At 34.2% G+C, this 15,130-nt stretch overlaps 3 protein-coding genes and 1 long non-coding RNA gene across 8 annotated transcripts; 3 read left to right on the forward strand and 1 right to left on the reverse strand.

Moving 5' to 3' along the window:
• Nucleotides 1-744: 744 nt before the first annotated feature.
• LOC143893743 (uncharacterized) lies at nt 745-5,192 on the forward strand. Of its 2 annotated transcripts, none has more exons than XM_077399459.1 (4): nt 745-2,361; nt 2,440-2,842; nt 3,226-3,432; nt 3,528-5,192. In XM_077399459.1, exons 2-4 carry the CDS (start codon nt 2,801-2,803, stop codon nt 3,729-3,731), a joined length of 453 nt encoding a protein of 150 aa, XP_077255585.1. In that variant the 5' UTR covers nt 745-2,361; nt 2,440-2,800; the 3' UTR covers nt 3,732-5,192. Both variants share the same exon structure in this region; 1 of them encodes a protein (XP_077255585.1).
• Nucleotides 5,193-9,502: 4,310 nt separating this feature from the next.
• Nucleotides 9,503-10,360, reverse strand: LOC143893748 (uncharacterized). The gene is made up of 3 exons (XR_013255912.1): nt 9,970-10,360; nt 9,768-9,855; nt 9,503-9,673 (listed from the first exon to the last, which is right to left on the reverse strand). It is a non-coding gene; the product is annotated as an uncharacterized LOC143893748 (long non-coding RNA).
• Nucleotides 10,361-11,940: 1,580 nt separating this feature from the next.
• Nucleotides 11,941-13,990, forward strand: LOC143893746 (brefeldin A-inhibited guanine nucleotide-exchange protein 2-like). 4 transcript variants are annotated; one of them, XM_077399462.1, is made up of 4 exons: nt 11,941-12,090; nt 12,480-13,076; nt 13,153-13,749; nt 13,863-13,990. In XM_077399462.1, exon 3 carries the CDS (start codon nt 13,245-13,247, stop codon nt 13,689-13,691), a length of 447 nt encoding a protein of 148 aa, XP_077255588.1. In that variant the 5' UTR covers nt 11,941-12,090; nt 12,480-13,076; nt 13,153-13,244; the 3' UTR covers nt 13,692-13,749; nt 13,863-13,990. The 4 variants fall into 4 exon arrangements, with proteins under 4 accessions (XP_077255588.1, XP_077255589.1, XP_077255591.1 ...); XM_077399463.1 differs by lacking the exon at nt 11,941-12,090 and adding an exon at nt 12,293-12,342; XM_077399464.1 differs by lacking the exon at nt 11,941-12,090 and having other exon boundaries at nt 12,411-13,076; nt 13,177-13,749.
• On the forward strand, nt 13,802-15,054 carry LOC143893769 (receptor-mediated endocytosis protein 6 homolog). The gene is made up of 3 exons (XM_077399488.1): nt 13,802-13,832; nt 13,955-14,565; nt 14,634-15,054. The coding sequence occupies exons 1-3, from the start codon at nt 13,802-13,804 to the stop codon at nt 14,670-14,672; spliced, it is 681 nt and encodes a 226-aa protein (XP_077255614.1). The 3' UTR covers nt 14,673-15,054.
• Nucleotides 15,055-15,130: the final 76 nt, after the last annotated feature.

Genomic DNA, 15,130 nt, shown 5'->3' on the forward strand with positions numbered 1-15,130 from the left:
GTTTTTAAGTGGTGGGGGGTGTCACCGTTAGTGAGGCACGTAGACCCCAGTATTGCAGCAAACCTATCGGACGGACGGGAAACTGAGCCGACCGTGACCATGTTCAAATGGTGGTGATCGTGTGTCAAAATTCGAAATCAGTGAAAATCTTTGAAACTTGTATGAGTGAAAGTTAACATAAATTGTAAATACAATGCCAAAAGCGTGCATTGTGCCGAAATGCTGGAAGAAATTTAAGGACAATACAGAAAAATGTTCCGTTTTTAAAGTGCCTCAGGACGAAGAATTGCGTAAAAAATGGGAATCTGCAATTCCCGGCATTGCAGTATTGAAATCGTCGCAACATGTGTGTGAGCGTCATTTTGAGCCAACGTGCATCGTGCGAAAATTAGAGAAGCGTGGTCCAGATGGAAAAATTCTCATTGATGTAAGTGTGAATTATTTAAACAGTTTTGTCGATTGCATTTTCGCATTTGCATAAGGTTATGTATTAATTATATAGAATTATATACAATTATATAAAATTATATATCAAAGGTATTATATATATCAATGTACAAATGTATATAATATATATATATACAATTATACATACATACATATATACATATACACATACATACATATATATATATATGTATATATATAATATGTATGTATGTATATGTATATATGTATATATATGTATATATGTATATATGTATGTATATATATCTATATGCACACGCACACGCACACGCACACGCGCGCGCGCGCACGCACACACACACACACACACACACACACACACACACACACACACACACACACACACACACACACATACAACGAGACAATCTTTTTGACAGATTCCTTACAAGCGTCCCCGTTGCTGAAATCTGTGGTTCCATCGATTTTTGACTGTGGATATCCATCGCATGAACCAAGAACAGCATCCTTTAACGCCATCAATAATGAAGAAGTGACTGTAATATCAGTAGAAGAAGCAGAAAATATCAGCAGCAATGATCAATTTTTGACATTTTCTGTGACAAAGAATTCACAAATACATTTTTAAATCGGCGACGATGTTTGTACAGTAATAACTGTGCCAAATTCATGGAGTATCGTTGAATCATCAACAGAACAGAAGCTTCTGATGTTATCTCAGATTGTCTCGAATGCTGTAAATAACGGTGATATTGCTTTAATTCGTAAAGGTATCGTGATTGATGATAAGAGAAGAATTAAGTACGCGGTCCATGGAAAGCTTATAAAGCATGATGACGTACCACAACTTCCACAAGAACTGACTGACCCTCGAATTTTGCCGAACATTTTTAGCGAATTTCATGATTTGCATGTTTGTGATGGATTGGGAGATGCCAATATAAATCTTGTACAAAGTTTTGTATATCAAGATAATATGAACATGAACCGATCAACGAATGCATGTTAAAAATTTGCAATTTTTGTGCGCGACTCAGGAAAACGTTACAACAAAAAGATTCTTGTTACACAAAACGTGATAAATTCAAACGATTTACTGTTTTGTCAAATCCTGTTGATCAGATAAAGTTTAACGCTATGCGGCTGAAGATTAATCGTGAGAGACGAGCAAAAAATCGTCGAACGAGACGGGTGAAAATACTTTCAGCGTATTTAAGACAGAAACAAGACGAATTAACTGCGTAGAAAATAATTTGCTCGAAGAACGGTGTGCAATGTTAAACATTCCAGAAGTGCAAAAAAATGCATTGCGGCAAATAGTCGCAGCAGCAAAACAAAAAGATTTGAGAGGACGACGATACACCAAAGACTGGATAATGACGTGCATGCTGATGAACATACGATCTCCAGCTTATTATGAATTTATAAGAAAAAATCAAATACTTCCTCTACCATGTACAAGGACTGTTCGAAATTACTTCTCTCTGATTGATTCGAAATGTGGTTTCGACAACAAATTCTTCGAGTTGTTGAAACTGAAATTTCAATCGAAGGATCCAATGCAGCGCCATGGTTTGTTAGTTTGCGACGAAATAAGTTTACGGAAATCACTCGCCGTTTCATCAAAGGATCTCACATACACCGGCTTGACAGATTTTGGAAATGATAGACCGAGGGCTACGGACATAGATGATCAGGCAACACACGGCCTCGTGTTACTTTTTCAACCTCTTGCTGACAAATTTACTCAGCCAATTGCAGTTTTCGCCTCCAAAAATCCCGTTAAGGGTGATGAGCTAGCAAAATTGATGGTGAAGGCAATAACTCTCTTGGAACAATCCGGTGCTCTCATTCATGGAATTATAGCCGACGGTGCACAAACTAACACCAAGATGGGCACAATACTTGGCATCGACAGGACGATAGACAATTGTAAATCATGGTTTACACATCCATTGGACAATGAGAGACGAGTGTTCGTTTTTTCAGACGTACCGCATCTGTTTGTAGATTAACGGCAACGAGGTCTACGTCCAATGGCAATATTTCAAAAAGCTGTTCGACACCGACACAAAACTACCCGGGAATGCAAGAGTGTGCCAAAAAATCTCCAGACGACATATCGATCCGGATAATACTAGCAAAATGCGTGTCCGACTAACAACTCAGATAAATGTCAAAATTTCTATCGATCCATTTACAAATTACTTTAAATAAAACTGTTTTTTGCTTTGTATAGATATTCAGTAATTCAGTTGCCGATGGGTTAAAATTCTATCTTGAGCAGAAATACGATGGTTTTAGTGGATGCGAAGAAACCATAAAATTTTGCAAGCGCTTAAATGATCTCTTCGATGCTCTCAACCGCAAAATGCCCAATCAAGGACTGACACCGGACACCAAAGATTTCAAGGTATGAAATTTGTTTCTTGCAGCAACTTAATATATTTATATTTTTAATATATTTTTTTTTAATGTATTTTTTTAATATATAATATATTAAAAAGTATGAGGCCTTAGAGAGAGTAGACGTCTTCACGACGTCCCTAGAAAAATCCAAACTACCGTGCAAAGAAAAAAAACCGTTTGAACTCCAGTACGCGTTTTCACAACGTCCTTGAGAATTTAAAGTATCTAAAAAAAACATCGATTGCAATACAAAAAAAATCGATCCCAGTACACGTCTTCATGACGTTGTAGGAAAAGTAAAAACTACCCTAATAAACGATCCTAGGAAACTGAAGTATCTGAAAAAAATAATTTCGTCCTGCAGACACTAATGGATAGATTTTACAGATTATACAAACATCTCTAGAGTGGTTGGACAATTGGGAGCGGGCAAAGATAAAGGGGGACGTGACGAACGACGAGTTTCTCACGCCAGAAACTGCAAACGGACTACAGTTGTCTCTCCATTCCACGATGGGTCTTTGTCGGTACCTGATCGAAAAGCACAATTTCCAGTATGTACTGTCCGGAAAAATCAATCAGGATAACTTAGAGGTAATATCGCATGGTTGTGACCATATGCTTTTTAAACTGATACTTGCGCTCTCGTCTCCCCTTATTGTTTCTCATGCAATTATTTTCCGTTACAGAAATTTTTCGGCACTATTCGTCAAGCGGCAGGCAGCAACGACCATCCTTCCTGTTCAACGTTTTTACAACTATACAAACTGTTATCAGTCTATAGCGTAATCAAGCCGCCAATTTATGGCAATTGTACAGTTACTGATAGGAAACCTCCCGAAATTTTAGTATCGGTCGACGATCTAATGAAAATTTACGTTCGGACCGAGTAAAAAATTTCTGAAATAGCGAGGAAACTGCAACTGAAGTTAGATGAATTAGTTGAGTACGAAGACTGGGAGATTGATGAGCTCCAAAACCATGATTATTCCCTACCTCGGGTCCTTGATTGCATAATTTATTATGTCACAGGTTTGGCTGCTCTATATTCATATTCGTCAGATATTTGACCCTTTACTTGTCGACGAGATCAGTAGCCAGTTGTACCTCTTTAATGCGATATACAGAAGCGCGATTTTATTTCACTCATATTCATAATCAATTCATAATTTCATAAATTACCATATTCAATAGGAGGTATTAACACGGTTTTTAAAGTTAGTTGCTTTATGCTGTAAACGATATACTAACAATAATATTCTTTCTAGCTGTTTATGTGTCCTACGGCTTGTTATTTTTCGTATTTTATCGAGCATAGTTGCACATATCTACATAATAAACTACAATACCACTGAACGCTGATATATGCCTCGTACACACTTGCATATACTTACAGACACTCACGCAATAATATATGGTTGCTTATAGCACTCGTAGGCCACAATAACCTGCTAGTATTATAGCATGTTATATAATTATTATATGTTATTATTAACATGCATGTTAATGTGCTATTATCGCCTCAGTTTTGCTATTATTATTGCATGTCATAGATAAACTCATAAATACGTACTATCACGGCTTTGTCGGTCGCTTTTGTTGCCATGCATGTTCTTCCTTAACATCTTTTTACAACAATTACAGGCTACTTATGTAAGCAAGTGCTTCGACGTTATGATGCATGTGAGGAGTGCCGAAAAGCTATCCAACAAAGTAACTCGTCTTCAGTATCGAAGTTGGTCGACGAGAAATCCCGAGGGCGGTTAATTCACGCCAATACACATTTTTTTAAACTAATCTCGTTTGTAGAGTTTTGTTTTGCCAAATACGCTCTTCAGAAGCATGTATTTGATTTAACAGTGGACGAAGTTTTGTATAATTATAATTTTACATTTCCGTGCATGAAGCATGCTTCCCAAATTTTATCATACGCTATATATTATTATATACGACTGGATGCGTCAATTCACGTATCAAGAAAACCAAAAAAAAAACAAACAATTCGTTGTAAAAAACAAACTCGCCAAACTCACTAAACAATAAAATCATTAAGTATCTTAAGAAAAGCCTAATGAGAGCCAACACTGGATGTTCACGTGTATAAATAATTTTTTATGCTAACAAGCATCTACACAAGATTTTCCTTCCCCAAATCCCTGAAAAAACTAAAGAAATTATTGCGAAAAATAATACCTCATCAGCCAGGAAAGGCTTGGAGACTGTTAAATTATAATAAAAAAAATTATTTATACACGTGAACATCCAGTGTTGGCTCTCATAGGCTTTTCTTAAGATACTTATGATTGAATTCATCGTGAGTCTGTTATTTGATTTTAAACAATAAAAGTTATGACAATTTAAGAAAAAATTTATAATAATGAAAGTTTTATGGGGTTTAAAAAGGACAGAAAAAAAAACATTAAAACAAAATAATTTTTGTAAAATTTTTTTAAGGGGGGGGGGGGGGGGGGGGGGGGGGGGGGGGGGGGGGGAAAAAAAAAAAAAAAAAAAAAAAAAAAAAAAAAAAAAAAAAAAAAAAAAAAAAAATTTTTTTTTTTTTTTTTTTTTTTTTAAAAAAAAGGGTTGGGAAATTAAAAAAAAAAAAATAAAATTTAAAAAAAAAAAATTTTAGGGAAAGGGTTTTTTTTAAAAAAAAAAACCCCCCCCTTTAATTTTTTTTTTAAAAAAAACCCCCCCGGGGGAATAAGGGGAGGGGCCTATCCCGGGCGGAAAAAAATTTTTTCCCCCCCGGGGGGGTCCCGGGGGAACCCGGAAAACCCCCCCCCAAAAAAAAAAAGGGGGAAAAAAAAAGGGGAAGGGGGGGAGGGGGGGGTTTTTTCCCCCGGGGGGGGGGCCGGGGGGGTTGGGGACCCAAACCCCAGGGGATGGGGGGGAAAAGGAAAGGAAAAGCAGGGGGAAAAGGGACGATGGGTGGGGGGGGGCCCCCCCCGGGGGAAAAGAAAGCGTTGGGGGAGGGAAAGGGGAAGGGGGGGGGAAAAAGGGGAAGGGGAAAAACGCCCGTTTGGCTTTTGGGGTTTGGGGGTTTGATTTTAAAGGTTTTTTTTAAAAAAAACCCGGAAAAATTTTGGGCAAAAAAAGGCCCCAAAAGGGGGGATTTTTCGGGGGATTTAAGGGGAAAAAATTTTTAAAAAATTTTTGGAAAAAATTTTTTTGAAAAATCGGAAAAATTACGGAAAAAAAATTCCGCAAAAAAAAATTTTAAAAAGGGGGGAAAGAAAAAAAAAAAAAAATTTTAAGGGGAAAAATTTTTAAAAAAAAAAATTTTTTTTTAAGAAAAAAAAGGGAAAATTCCATTAAAAAAAAAAAAATGAAATTCCAAATTTTTAGAAAAAAAATAAAAAAAAAAAGAAATTTTTTTTTTAAAAAAATTTTTATTTAAAGGGTTTTTTTTTTTTGATTTTAAAAAAAATTAATAAAAAAAATTTGTTAATTTTTTTAAAAAAAAAAGAAAAGTTTTTTTTTAAAATTTTTAAAAAAAAAAAACTAAAAAAAAAAAAAAACAAACATAGGAAAGACAGAAAAAAGGGCAAAAAAGGAAAAAAAAAAAAAAAAAAAAAGTAAATTAGGGGGTTTTAATGGGAATTGAAAGGAATTTTAAGTTTAAAAAAGGGAAGGGGAAAAAAATTTTAGGGGTTTTTTAAAGATTAGGTTAAATAAGGGGATTAAAACCCCCAAAAGGGTTGGGAAAAAAAGGGGAAAAAAGTAATGGGAAAAAAAAAAGAAATAGGGGAAAAGGTAAAAAAAAAAAAAACTTTAATTTTTTTTAAAAAAAAAATTTTTTTTTTAGAAAAATTTTAGCGGAAAAAGGTTTTGAAAAGGAAAAAGAAAATTTTTAAAAAAAACAAATTTAAAAGGGAAAAAAAAACAAAAAGATTTAAAAATTCTTTCAAAATAAAAAAAAAAAAATTTTCGCTAACAATACAAATTTAAAGTAAAATTTTTAAAAGTGTTGAAAAACCCAAATTTTAAAAAAATTTTAAAATCAATTTTTTGTTTTGTTTGTAAAAAATTTTTTAAAATTTTCATTCTAAGTTAAAAAATTAAAAAAAAAATTAACTAAAATTGGTATTTGAATTGTACAAATTTAAATAATTCCAAAAATATTTCTTAAATTTTTAAATAAAAAAAGTTAATTTTTAAGGAAAATAGATAATGGAATAAAAAAATATAAAAGGTTTATTTAATTAAAATAATTAGAAATTTAAAAAATTAATAAAATTAAAAAGTAGAAAAAAAAAATAATATTTAAAGAAAATATTATAAAATTAAGTTAAAATAAAATCTTTTATTTTTTTTGAAATTTATATAACTAAAGAAAATATCGGTAAAGTAAAAAATTTTGGGGTTATTACGGTGGAAATTAAAAATAATCGTTATGTCTTAGGGGTTTACCCCGGGCCTGTAGAAAATTTACTAAAAAACTTTTTAAAATGGACGAAAGCCAAAGTTTTTTCCACCGCTTTAATTTTTTGGTAGCCCATTTTTCACTCCCTGCGGAATTTTCCTAAAAATTTTTTAAAAAATTTTTCCACTCCAACTACATTGAAATGGTGCAATTATAGCACTCCCGGTAAATCTGACCAAAAAAAACCATTAAAACCACGCATTATTTGAACCCGAAAAAAAAAAAAATTTAATTTTAAATTTCGTGAAAATATTGAAAAAATGTTGATTGGGGGGAAAAAACACATGTTTTGTTCACGGTGCCTTGCTAAAAATAAAATTCTTGCTATGAAAAAATTTTTTTTTTATGTTTTGCAAAAACCCCCAAATTTTTTAAACTTCCAATTGCGTATTACTTCACTGATAAATTAAATGGCCGTGAAAAAGCAAAGTTATTAAAGACTATTTTATGTGCACTTCATGAAAACGATCTAGATATTGTCAGTATTACGTTTGATGGAGTATCTTCCAATATATCTATGTGTGAAGAATTGGGCGCACGTTTGAAACAAACTGAAATTGAACAGATTGTACCATATTTTGTCCATCCCGCTGATGAGTCTAAACGTATATATATTTTTTATGACGCGTGTCACATGATAAAACTTGTTAGAAATGCACTTGGTAAAGAAGACTTAAGTGATAACGAAAATCATATAATTAGTTGGAAATTTATACGGCAATTAGTTTCGTTACAAGACGCGGAAAAATTACACCTTGCGACTAAAGTTAGAAGTAGACATGTATACTTTTACAACAAAAAAATGAAAGTACATTTAGCAGCAAAAGTTTTCAGTAATTCGGTAACTGCTGCACTTGGGTTGGAGAATATGACTTAAAATTACCTCATTTTGCCGGAGCTTCAGCAACTGCGACATTTTGCAAGACATTTAACGACGTATTTGACATATTAAATTCTAAAAATTTAAATAATTAAACAGAAACCAAACGAGCAATAACGAAAGATAAAATACGTATTCTAAAAGATAACATTGAGAGGTTTGTTTTATATATTAAATCTTTAAAAATTAAAGACGTTCCTGTACTTCAAAGTGTACGAAAAACAGGCTTTATTGGGTTTGTTATTGATTTACAAAATAGTATTGCTTTAACAGAACAGCTATTTAATGAAAATACAATAGAGTTTTTGTTAACATACAAATTATCCCAAGACCATATTGAAACTTTTTTTTCTTTGATTAGAAGAATGAACGGTTGGAACAATAATCCGAGTGCGAAACAATTCAAAGCATCTTATAGAAAAATATTACATTTAGCAAATGTGTCTGTTCCTTTAAGTGCAAACTGCATTCCACAAGACGACACTGTACTACTTAATGTATCTAATAATGAATCTGTAAGAAACGAGCAAGTAACTGCACATAGTATACAACAAAATGCAGATAATGATTCTGATCAAGATGCTGCAATGCTATTTTTATGGATCATGATTATTTCAATCAAAACAATAATTGGTTCTTAACTGAATATGCTGAGGAAGTTATTACGTACATGTCTGGATTTGTTGCTAAAACTATTACACATAAAATTGATTGCTTATTTTGTAAACAATTGCTCATTGCAAGCGAGGCACAGAAAGAATCAAACACATTTACTGGTAAACTGTTACAGCGAAAAAATCGCGGTGGTTTGTATGTAGCATCACCTGATGTTATTATAATATGTAAAAACGCAGAAAAAACTTTCAGAAGTAATCAAGACAAATTATTTACAACTAAAAATATATTAAATGTTTTAATATGTCAATCTTTCCGCTCACTTCCTTCATATGTATTTAATACAGATAGACATATTTATGAACAGTCTCCATTGTTTGATCACCGAAGTCAAATAATAAAATTAATTTTGAAAACTTTTTTCAACGCGCGTCTTAAACATGACAGTACAACGCTTACAAATTCCACCCGAAGAATAAGAATGAAAAATAATAAATTAACACTTTTCAAAATCAATAAAATTCGAATTATAATACTGAATAAGATACATATGTTAAAGTTTTCTCTGCTATTTTAAAAGTATATAAACAAAACTACTATACATTTTTAATACTACAACACTTAATGTTATATGTTTTTATAACATTAATTGTTAATATTTATTTTATGTTAATGTAACACATTAATACTATAACATTTTATATGTAAACGATAAGTATATCCTAATAAACACTAAGCAACAGTTCCAATACATCTGTGATTTTATTTTGTATTCAATTATACCTTAATTATTTTATATATTTATTTATAATTATACCTTATTTATATTTATTTGGTATTCAATTAAACTTTATTTTATACATTGCAATTCCCTGAATGAGAATCCTCCGCTTTTCTGCATATCTTTTGGAAAACTATAAACATATAATACTTTACATTATTTTGATTTGAAAAGTTGAAGAATATTTATATATAATAAATAAATAACTCAGATTTATTATACATTACCTGTGAAATTGCAATGAAAACGAAGGATTCTATTCTTTGTAACATATGTGGCACTTCATAATTTTCGGCAATTTTAGCCACACTTTTGCTATAAAATATTAAAAATAATTATCACTTAAAATAGTAACGATTTTAAGATTATAATAGCTCATATATATATATATATATATATATATATATATATATAACAACCAATACATACAACTTGTGTTTATTCCTAATGTTGATGGTATTTACTTTATGCCGTAGCTGCAGAACCACAGAGTAATATGCTTTTTACGTATAAATTGCGATATTGCTTTTTACGTCATCTGTTTATAGTATTTATTAACGTTTGATATATATAGTCACTATCTACCATAGAGAAAGAGAGTTTTCACGTTCCCCAGGCACTTTATTTCACTACTTTATTTTATTGGCGTCCTTTTATAAACTTGAATAAATACCGATAAACAAACTCGCCGTAAAAAGCATTATCTTTTTATATGTAAAATGTATAAACGTATTTACTCTGTGGTCCTACAGCAACTTCTAGCCGTTTCATGTTCCAAGTTTTAGTTTCTCGTTCCACCTCGCTCCTCTTTCTTAATACCTCCCTCCCATCACACATATTTTGCGTACGCATGCGCGAAACGAGAGAGAACGAACAGCCACACAACAGAGTGTCTCTCTTTCTACGTGCGCCTATACCCCCACTCCTTAACGCTCGGTCTAGATATAACCAATGTCTATGAATAAGACCGTGCCATACGGTAACAGAGACTTTTGATTGGTCCGCCATTTCTCCTCAACTCCCGCCGAATTTTAAATCATGGTAATTTCAATAATTGCAAATTTTAACAACACAATTAAAAAATAAATGTTCTATAGTAAAAATATTGTTAAAATATAGTAGTTTAATTATAAATCTTTATATTATATTTATTTAAAATCTAAAAAAATAATTCAATAAATCTGTTCATTATATTTTGTATATTATATATTTACACAAGTATCTCTCTCTCTCTGCTGTTTAAATGTTCTGTGTATTTATGTTTTTATATTGAATTGTTTATAAAAAATAATAAAATGTAAAGAAAAGGTAGAATAAACGAAAACTTTAGAAGTATTATAAAATTATTTATTTAACATGCATTACTATACTTTTGCTATCGTATCTACACTTCTTTAATGCGGTACACTTTCTCTTATTAAACATTTTTAATCTAAATACTACAAATCAACTTATAATTTTTTTATGTAACTGGTGACAATTCAAAATATGATCGGCCTCAACCTTATTAAATTTTTCTATTAAAAAGGATTTCAAATTTTTGATATTATTAAAATATTTAGAATAATGACGGAACATTTGTTCTAATTTCTAAAATAATATAAATGTTTTTATATTAAGAAAATATAACAAATTTGTTGTGTAACATTTTAGTTGCACTAATTTTGTAAATAAATAGCGCACTGGTGTTTTTGATAAAAATAACTGATTTTAAACCATTTGTACATGTTACACATATTTTTTGAATTGATTGCAAAATATATATCCACCAATATTATATAAAGAATTCATTTCACTAGTACTTATAAACTCGCAATACCTTTTATCGCGTACAATAGTATATAGCACCTATGTAATTCGATAGGACTGTCCATGAAGAATAGGGACTGTCTAATTGCATGCTGGTGGACACAATCGCATAATAAGTCCCGTTCATTCTACTGATCGAAAGCTGTTATTGCGTCGCAATAGTAATTATTCTGAAAATTACAAAATTTAAACACGTGCCGGCACGCGGTAGTTTCAGGTTATGTAAGTTACGCCACCACGCCACACACGCCACATCTTCTTCTTCTTCTTCTGGTTATTGGCACTAGCGATTTCCTTCTCGGTTTGCAACGGCCATTATTCAATTTGTCCATGTATGTTACTACGTTTACGCGAGCGTTACTTCTGTAGTAACTTACGATATATCACTCGTTTATAAAGAAAACAATTAATTTTCAATTTACAGCTTTTACAGCGTTGGACGTAATTCACAGTACATTTACTTTACAGACATAACCTGACTTGGTTGATATCTGTTCACGGCGAAGATTTTGAAGCCACTTTTTTCGTCGCTCCACATTTGTTGGAAATTGAAAAAAGTCGAAACCCTTTTTCGCGTCTATTACTGCAATTAATTGCAACGCAGCCAGTCATTTTATAAGCTGAGAATACGAGACCGAAAAGATTCGTATGTATTTGACCGGAAATGAATATCCGGGAAAGAATCTACCATATGAAATCGGTTGTATTTCGTATGAAGACTTTTGAAGTGCAATTGAAAAGGTTTGTGAGTCATTCGTTTAATTGTAATTAATTAATTATTTTTACACCATGCATTTAGCCGAAATAGATAAATTAATAAAAGTTTTTATACGGAATCGTTTGTATTTTGTATGAAGAGTTATGAAGTGTGATTAAAAAGGTTTGTGAGTCACCCAGATAATTTTAACTAAATATTTATAAACTCGGTAATTAGCCGAAATATAGATTTTTAGTTATTTATGTTAAAAGAAGAAGGCGCTAGTGTTCCCGAAGGTCCGTCTGCAATCAGAATTAATATAAACGTTTTAAAAATTATTTTATAGTGAAATAAATAAATATACAGACTACTAAGCCTGTAATTATAAGCGATAGTTGCTAATTAAGTTTGTGACTAATATTCTGTCTTGCAGAGGACCTCCGTAACGAGATCAAAGATGTACCAGCTGTGCAGGGTAAAGAGGTTATCTCAAACGCCCTGCCACAGCCCAATTGAGCGACTCAAATGTCATTACCGCTGAGAAGTACTTCTTGCCATTTGAATCAGCATGTCAGAGCTAGTAACTACGGATTGTAGTGACACAGCACTGGACTGCCTGCAGAAGTTAATCGCATATAGCCATCTCACTGGCAATGTGCCTGATTCAACGGAGCCTAACAAGCTGCTGATTGTGCGCATTGTCGAGACAATCTGCGGTTGCTTCACCGGTTCACAGACCGATGAGGGTGTGCAGCTGCAGATTATTAAAGCTCTGCTGACTAATGACAAGCCAGCGGAGGTGTGGAGGTACACGAGAGTACGGTACTGTTAAACAATTCGTACTGTTTACAACGTTTACTTGGCGTCGCGCAACCTGGTGAATCAAACAACAGCCCGTGCGACTCTCACGCAGATGATCAACGTGATCTTTGCGCGAATGGAGACTCAGGCGGAGGAAGAGATCGTGAGGCTTGATGGGGAACATCAGCAGGAGGGTTCTGTCATAGCAAACGGCGAAACTGAAGCCAAGGTTAGTCCAGAGAATGCTCCTAGTAATGATGACATTGATTCTCAAACAATTGTCAAGAGTATTCTTGATGATGTAGTAAAATCCGTGGTGCCATTGGAAGAGGAAGTCAGTTTGGAGAACGGTAGTCCGGAGAACAACGGTGACGAGACAGCCACTGAGAATGACAACATGGTAACTGCAAAATTCACCCATGTGCTGCAAAATGCACAGCTCCGTTCCAAGATCTTGTCGCTTCAGTTACTTCTGGGAATCTTGCAGAATGCCGGTCCAATATTGCGCTCTAACGAGATGTTTGTTATCGCCATTAAACAGTACTTGTGTGTCGTGCTGTCGAAGAATGGCGTGTCTTTGGTGCCGGAAGTGTTCGAGCTGTCGTTAGCGCTGTTCCTGGCGCTGCTCGCCCGTTTCAAGATGCACCTCAAGATGCAGATTGAGGTGTTCTTTAAGGAGATCTTTATGAACATCCTCGAGACCTGTAGCAGCTCTTTTGAGCACAAGTGGATGGTCATACATGCGCTCACGAGGATCTGTGCGGATGCCCAGAGCGTCGTCGACATCTACGTTAACTACGATTGCGATCTCAGCAGCGAATCTCTTCGAGAAGCTCGTCAATGATCTCTCTAAGATTGCTCAAGGTTGTCAAGCTCTGGAGCTAGGTGCATTGCCAAATCAGGTGCGTTATAAGAAAGAGGATGACAGGATAGGTGTATTATTTGGAACAGAGAATGTTCTTCGAAACAAGCAATATAAAGTTTTGTTTGTAATATTAGTGTCTTGCTCTTTCAGGAGAAATCCATGCGCATTCGTGGTCTCGAGTGCCTCGTGTCTATTCTGAAATGCATGGTGGAGTGGAGTCGGGATCTTTACGTAAATCCCAGCGTGCCAGCGGATCAGCAACCATTGTCACATCCACCGGATACGATGCCGGAGACCCCGCTACCGCGTTACGGCAGCGCTGGCAGCCTCTCGTCGGCCAACTCCAGTCTCCAGTCTGACTGGCAACAAGGAGGTGCCGGACTCGCCGGAGCAGTATGAAGTACAGATACAAAAGGAGGTATGGGAGGCCGATATCAAGATCTTTAGTTGGAAGCCCGGCAAGGGTGTGCAGTACTTGCAGGAGCAAGAACTGCTCGGTACTTCGCCGGAGGACGTGGCCAGGTGGCTGCACCACAATGCGCTCTATCTAAATGAAGATGGAGATGTATATAGGGACCAGCTTTTTCACGGTCACATCAAAAAGTTGGCAAAGGTCGTAACTCATCCAAATCACAAGGACCTACACATTTTAAAAGTTCATCATTACGAATGCCATTGGTCATGGGCGCAGGCTGAATTGGCTGTGATATCGGCGTATAAGACTCCTAGGGATAAGTTGCAGTGTGTATTTCGTTGCGCGACTACCATCATGAATCTCCTCTCCATGGCGTCGGAGAAAGGCATACCTGCTGCCGACGATCTGACTCCCGTGCTGGTCTATGTCATAATCAAGGTATGCAATTAAAAAGAGAATTGTGATTTTAGTAAGAAGAGTGATTGTTAACGTGTGCTTAATTTCAGACTAATCCGCCGTCGTTGTATCGACTGTTCAATATGTAGACAGCTTTTACGGGAATCGATTGGAGGGAGAGGAACAACATTGGTGGACGCAGTTCTGCGCCGCGATCGAGTTAAGACAATGGATTAACAGTTTCTCAAGAGTATCACGATAAATAAGATTAGATTCGATGCTGGTGATAATGTAGAAATGTATCATAATCATAATTTGACGATTTCATAAAGAAGAAGACCAATATCTTTGTGTAAAGCTAGCTGAACAGTTTTATGCTTTCAGTATCTTAATTAAAATTCTTAAATAGCCTCTTAAATAGTCTAACTGTTAGTTCTTTCGCACGTTATTATGTAACATTAGCAAAGACTGAATCAGATTATACGTAAAGTGTGGCTTTATCTTTATTTGTAACTCTATTGTACAATTTCACAGGACATCGAAAAAAAAGAAACGTTTAGATATTCTATAATTTATGTGTAAACAATAAAGAACTTATAGGGATTGA

This window comes from Temnothorax americanus, unplaced genomic scaffold, assembly GCF_048541705.1.
Source record: "Temnothorax americanus isolate GAGA-0224 unplaced genomic scaffold, ASM4854170v1 Scaffold127, whole genome shotgun sequence".
NCBI lineage: Eukaryota > Metazoa > Arthropoda > Insecta > Hymenoptera > Formicidae > Temnothorax > Temnothorax americanus.

Coding starts and splice junctions, on each gene's coding strand:
- LOC143893743 (XM_077399459.1), top strand. CDS start 2,801: ATGCCCAATCAAGGACTGACACCGGACACCAAAGATTTCAAG. Junction 2,843..3,225: donor CGGACACCAAAGATTTCAAG/GTATGAAATTTG, acceptor TAGATTTTACAG/ATTATACAAACATCTCTAGA. Junction 3,433..3,527: donor TCAATCAGGATAACTTAGAG/GTAATATCGCAT, acceptor TTTCCGTTACAG/AAATTTTTCGGCACTATTCG.
- LOC143893746 (XM_077399462.1), top strand. CDS start 13,245: ATGGTAACTGCAAAATTCACCCATGTGCTGCAAAATGCACAGCTCCGT.
- LOC143893769 (XM_077399488.1), top strand. CDS start 13,802: ATGTTCTTCGAAACAAGCAATATAAAGTTTT. Junction 13,833..13,954: donor AACAAGCAATATAAAGTTTT/GTTTGTAATATT, acceptor CGTAAATCCCAG/CGTGCCAGCGGATCAGCAAC. Junction 14,566..14,633: donor TGGTCTATGTCATAATCAAG/GTATGCAATTAA, acceptor GCTTAATTTCAG/ACTAATCCGCCGTCGTTGTA.